The 6,315-nt window shown below is 46.0% G+C and overlaps 1 protein-coding gene across 2 annotated transcripts in view; it reads left to right on the top strand.

Annotated features, from left to right (window-relative positions):
- The window catches only part of Crybg1 (crystallin beta-gamma domain containing 1), a 236,318-nt gene that overhangs the window by 216,509 nt on the left and 13,494 nt on the right, over positions 1-6,315 (top strand). For both annotated transcript variants that reach the window (XM_031348565.1, XM_031348566.1), the window contains 4 exons: positions 1,912-2,038; positions 2,226-2,258; positions 3,321-3,433; positions 5,473-5,602. In XM_031348565.1, the coding sequence (XP_031204425.1) occupies positions 1,912-2,038; positions 2,226-2,258; positions 3,321-3,433; positions 5,473-5,602 (403 nt within the window). The remainder of the gene's footprint in view (positions 1-1,911; positions 2,039-2,225; positions 2,259-3,320; positions 3,434-5,472; positions 5,603-6,315) is intronic.

The raw sequence follows: 6,315 nt of genomic DNA, 5'->3' as shown, positions 1-6,315 counted from the left end.
GGCCTCGAACTCAGAAATCCGCCTGCCTCTGCCTCCCAAGTGCTGGGATTAAAGTCATGCGCCACCACCACCTGCCCTAAGGGTAGGGCTCTGTGGGGCAGTCCTGGCCACAGGTGAATCTCGAGAGCTTCTCTCTTCACAGGCAATTCCTCTCCTGAAAGTCAACCCTAAAGGCCTGAAGCCATTGGTGCTCAGAGCTGCCACAGGCCAATAGCTCCGGCTAAGCTCTCTGTGATATGACCTGGGTTCTTTAATTATCGTTTCTGTTTGCAAGTTCTGGTGTTTGCGGTTTACCTTAGGAAGAGGCACCCATGGCTGGAGCCTGGCTCTCTGTTGTGGTTGTCGCTGTTCCGCAACCACGGGCTTACCTGAGATGTGTGTGCAAAGATGGCACTGAAGGTCAACTGTGTCCTGCGTCCTCTCTGACTTAGCACAGGGCCCTTGGCCATCAGAGACACCCCCCCTCTCCACCCCGCACCCCATCCTCACCCCTCATCAGCATTCCTGAAAGTTAATGTCAGGAACACAGAGAGATCCAGGCCTCCAAACTCCCCCCACCTCACAGGATGCAGACTTTTGGAAAACTGCTAGTGCAGGTTTGAGGCTGAGGAAAGGGGAAGCACTTCTTTTCTGAGACAGCCCTGGCCTCAGTGTCTGCATTCAGATGGCCAGAAGTGAGCTTTCGGCTGTTAGCTCTTCAGCGTCTCCTGACCGCTCTGTCTCTGAAGTGTTCTGTTTCTTCAGAGTTGTTCTTCTTGTGGGAATCCCTTTCAGTTGTGATCAGACACGACAAGAACGTGGCAGGCAGGGCACAAAGTCCTGTCGGCCGCAGGCTTTCTCATGTTATGGCCTTAACGGAAGGACGGCATCACTTCAGACAGGTTAATTCCTGTCAAAATGTATCACAGCAGACAGATAGTTACTGGTGATGCTCTTCTGTCTGCCAAGCTCAAGGTCGGAGCATTTGTCTTCTTCCGTTTTTGTACTCTTCACGTCCGTCTGGTTTCTGGCACGTGGCGGGTGGGACGTCAGAGTTTGCTGTGGACTGACCTTCTGTCTGTGAGCTGGGCATACCAGGTCCTGCTTAGGAAATGTAATAGGTCTGGGAAGTTCTGAGGGTGATGTGGTCATTAGAGCAATGAGTTAGCAGAGACTACACTCAGAATCTGTTGGATGGAATAGAATTAGAAAACTTTTTCCCTTTCAAAGATATCCTCTTTGAACAGGAAGTAGCATCAGTGAGTGATTTCACCTTCCTGGGGTCACTGCAAAGATGACACAGGAACACTGCAAGTGATGTGTCCTTGGCACCCTCAGGAACATTGCAAGTGATGTGTCCTTGGTACCCCCGAGAGCTTTGCAAGTGATATGTCCTTCATACCCCTGGTACCCCTGGTACCCTGCTCAGCTCTGTTTTTCTATAGATGTGTTGGGTTGGACATACTGTTTGAAAAATAAGTGCTTTTCTTTGTTTCCGGTTTTTAATATTCATTGTGATTGCTTATATATGAGGCATAGCTTCCTGTTAAGATCTGTCTGCAGAAATCTATGTTGAAAAAGAGTTCTTAAAAAAGGAAAAAGGAAAGAGTCAGACTCCCTTTTAAGATCCAGTGTGTTTCCTTGGCATGAAACTAGGGGAAAAAATCACAACACAAAATTATCCTCATTGGGGCTTTTAGAGGCATGGGAATTTAGGATTTAGAAACACCAAGACGTTTACACAGAGACATTCTTTTGAACACTGTTTGGATTTGACACATAGACAAAGTCAACTTGCCCCTAAAAATTAATAGAGAACAGAAAAAAAGGGGGTCTGATCAGCAAAACACTTTTCCAGATATGTGAGGTAGTTTTATATGTAAAATGTAAAAAAAAATAAGACCATCATTAACCAGGGTTGTGTTTCTGTAGGTGGGTAGCCTATGAAAACCCCGACTTCACGGGAGAGCAGTATGTCCTGGATAAAGGCTTCTACACCAGTTTTGAGGATTGGGGAGGCAAAAACTGTAAGATCTCTTCCGTCCAACCCATATGCCTGGTAAGGAGTTCATTCTTCTAGGAACGTGAACTCAGTCCCTGCTTCCTTTCACGGCTTCTGGGTTATGTAATGATTAGTACAGAAAACATTCTGGTACAATTTTAACAGTAATTGTTAATGTAAAAGAAAAGAAATTTTAACATAACTTCTTTAGTAATTTTTTTCTCTTCTTTTATAAAATGCGTAGGATTCTTTCACTGGCCCAAGGAGACGAAATCAGGTAACTTAAAAACAATGTTCTATGTTAGGGGCTATTCATTTTCCATTGAAAAAGTGAATATAAATGTCAGATTGCGAGATGTTTTGTGAATTTTACCCATTCTTAATTCTGAAGACATTAACAGTGATTCTTAGACAGTGGCACTGACCCCAGTCTAAATCGTTAGACAATACTTTTGTAACAAAATGCTGGATTTAATTTCATTACACAGAATCAGTTTCATGAATCTACAAAAGACCATATTCGAGGTAGTAGCACACGGCTATCTCAGAACACTATAAACGCACTCGTGTTTGCTGTGTGTGCACTGTATGGTGTCACCCAAGCCTTGGCATTGCTGGCTCCTGGGTCAGTTTCACTGCCACTCTTGTTATTTAGGCTTTTTAATGCAGATGTTCCGACATCTATAATTACACCCAGAAGCACAAACACCACTGCAGCCTCTTTTATTGGCATAAAGTGATTCTAGAAAGTCAGCAAGTATCACCCTTAGAGAGGGAGGGAGACTAGACGACATGCTCCCAGATCTTGTCTGTTGTTAACGTTAAAGCCTGTGCACAATTAACTTTTGGCCACAATAAAGCTTTAACATGCCCCACAGCTTATAACAGCAGTGTGTTCTTTAGAAAGTTGTCTCTGCTGTTCCACCGGTCTTTGATGCCTCTAAATTAAATACTCACAGATGGCACAGGCAACCTGTTGATCGTTAGTTACCTAGTAGAAAATTAAAGAAAATTTATAAAATTCATGCCACACTATAACAAGAGTTAGCAGGTCAGGTCTGGGTCATCATTTAAAGAACAGAGCAAAGTGGTACAGAGGTTAAAGCACTGGCTGTTCTCCCAGGGATTCAATTCCCAGAACACATATGGCGGGTCGCAACTGTTTAACTACAATCCCAGAGAACTTGACACCCTCTTCTGACTTATGTAGTCACCAGACACACATGCAGTGCACAGACACAAGGCAGGCAAAATACCCTTACACACAAAAACAATAACCTAAACATGTTCAAGTCAGTTAATTTTGTGTTTCTCTCTCTCTCTCTCTCTTTTTTTAAAGATTCACTTGTTTTCAGAACCACAGTTCCAAGGTCAAAGTCAAAGTTTTGAAGAGACAATAGATCAAATTGATGATTCATTTCGGACCAAGTCTTGCAGAGTTTTGGGAGGCAGGTAAGCTGACAGCGACAGGCAGAGGCAGATAGATCATTGGGGTGGAGAACTCATACATTGGCAAGTCTACCCTGGCTCCTGTGGGTGGTTGGCACTGTAAAACCACCACATCAGTTGGGAAGCTTGCTTGTAGCATCTGGGGCCAGAGGTCAGAGGATGTGCATGCCAGTATGGGCTACAGAAGCTGACGGTGATCTCAGTGTGCAGGAAGATTCAGGCCGGTTCTATACTCGGTACCCGCCGCAGCATCCGTGAAAGGGGCTGGATCTGGGGAATCTCTTAGCTACCTCCCAAGGCAGGTTTTTTTTTTCCTTAGAGGCAGACAGGAGTAGCAAGCAGGGGAGGGCAACACCCTGCCTGAGAGGCTTGTGGTAGCAGAAGTGAGGTGAGTGTGGAGTAGGGGAGGGGAGGATCTGACTCCTCGTGGGCAAATACAGAGTTTGATGGATTCCTAAGAAACAGAGGTGGGGCGGCGAACCAAAGTGCTGTGCTGAAAGCAGTTGTCTTGTGAGAGCTTTATAAGAATGGGAGAGACCAAGGAAGCCCATAAAGAGGTCGGGGGAATTCATCCTAATAGCAGTAGCGATCGCGCCCTTAATAATATAGTCAGTGTGGTTCGGTGCACTGGCTTTGTGTCAAATACAGACCAAGTGAGGGGAACCGTCTCAGATTCTTGGCTCGCCCACCTACCCCACCCCAGTCCTCTCCTGTCCTTCACTTCCTACTTTGCCAGACGTACATATTTTTAATTGCTTATCACCTGTCTCAGCTTGCCAGAGTAACTTTGAGAGGACAGGGACGGTGTTGCTTCTGAAATGCCTTGAGCAAAAGGACCCTACCTGATGCTCAGTCAGTCCTCAGTGAGCACCTGTTAGGTTACACTATCAAAGCGTCAGCACCTTTGCGGGCCCAGGGCCCAGGGCCCGGGGTTAGGAACGGGAGGACATTTTCAGTAAACATGTAGCTTTTCCTGCTGGCTCAGGCCTTTAATACCAGCTGTTTGGGAGACTGAGGCAGGAGGATGACAGGTTCAGGGACCCGACTAGGCTACTGAGTGACTTCAAGGCAGACAGGAAACTTTAAAAAAAAAAAAGGTAAGGGTGCAGTTCACTGAAAAGCAGATCGCTGGGTAGCTCTGTGGCTTGCAGAGGGAGGGACCCTTGTATGTATAGGTACACTGGCTGGGGACCCTTTATGTGTAGGTACACTGGCTGGGGACCCTTGTATGTGTAGGTACACTGGCTGGGGACCCTTTATGTGTAGGTACACTGGCTGGGGACCCTTGTATGTGTAGGTACACTGGCTGGGGACCCTTGTATGTGTAGGTACACTGGCTGGGGGCCCTTGTATGTGTAGGTACACTGGCTGGGGACCCTTGTATGTGTAGGGACACTGGCTGGGGACCCTTGTATGTGTAGGTACAGTGGCTGGGAACACAGTAGAAGGCTGGGAGGTGGAAAAGAAGCCATAGTCATTCCCACTGAGTAGGTTAACCAGCTGAGGCACACTGAATTGCCATGAGGTGAAATTCAGCAAGTATATACAGATTTTTTTTTTAAGAGAAATCAGTTAGCGAGAAGGTTTATGATTTTTTTTTAAAGATTAATTTATTATTTATTTATATAAGTACACTGTAGCTGTCTTAAGACGCACCAGAAGAGGGTGTCGTCAGATCTCATTATGGGTGGTTATGAGCCACCATGTGGTTGCTGGGATTTGAACTCATGACCTTTAGAAGACCAATCAGTGCTCTTACCCGCTGAGCCATCTCACCAGCCCCCGTTTATGATTATTTTTTAGTGGGTACCTCTAAAAATCAGATTCCTTTTTATTTTTTCAAGACAGGAACTTATTATGTAAGTCTGACTGTCCTGGAACTCACTGTGTAGACCAGGCAGGCCCTGAATTTACAGAGATCTGTCTGTCTCTGCCTCCCAAGTGCTGGGATTCAACTCATGTGCCATCAGGCCTGGCATAAAAACCACGTTTCGTAAATAAGACCGTCTATATTTCATACCACGTGTTTGTTTCTTTTATAGCTGGGTAGCTTATGATGGAGAGAATTTCTCTGGCAATCAGTATGTGCTGGAAGAAGGCCACTACCCTTGTCTCTCGGCAATGGGATGCCTGCCTGGAGCAACCCTGAAGTCTCTTCGCTTTATAGACTTTGTGAGTATAAACACAGAGTCACAGACAGACGAGTGCTGTTCACGTCGCTGACCGAGCAAGGAAGCCAGCAGCTAGGACTTCCTCAGGTTACAGCTGCGCTCGACCGCAGCTGCACTCTATCCTGCACATATACATTGTTCTTCTTTTTAAATATTGACTTTTATTTATGGCGCATGCATACATGTGTGTGTGTGCACGTGTGTGCGTGTGTGGCATCTGAACTCCTGGACTGGAGGTACAGGTGAAGAGAGCCTATCGGAAGTGGGCACTGGGAATTGAACTTGGGTCCTCTGGAAGAGCAGCAAACACTCTCAACCATCTCTGGACCCCTCGCTTGTGTGCATTTTATGTCTGTTCCGACCAGGCCTCTTCTTTGCTCTCTCTGACCTCCTGCTCAGATGTTCATTTATTTGCATGCATGACGGCCATGTGCTAGCTTTAGGGCCCTCTCCCGCTTTCCCCCATGTCCTCTCCTTTCCTAAGTCTCATTTCCAACCCTCTGCCCTTCATAGTCCTGCTTTGTGTTGGATAGACACAGCTTGATTATTCTGTAAAATTCGTGTTTTTTTAAAAAACGTGTAGGTAGAACCTTTACTTTTACACCACCATTTTGCATAATTCTCACTCTTACAGACATAATCCAGATAGTAATGTTACTGTTTTTGAAGAGCTGCCCACGGCAGACCCAGAACTCCTCCCTTCCCCACTGTCTC

This window comes from Mastomys coucha, unplaced genomic scaffold (assembly GCF_008632895.1).
Source record: "Mastomys coucha isolate ucsf_1 unplaced genomic scaffold, UCSF_Mcou_1 pScaffold3, whole genome shotgun sequence".
In the NCBI taxonomy this organism is placed as follows: domain Eukaryota; kingdom Metazoa; phylum Chordata; class Mammalia; order Rodentia; family Muridae; genus Mastomys; species Mastomys coucha.
Note: the sequence above shows the minus strand (reverse complement) of the source record. Positions and strands in the feature narration are given on the sequence as shown.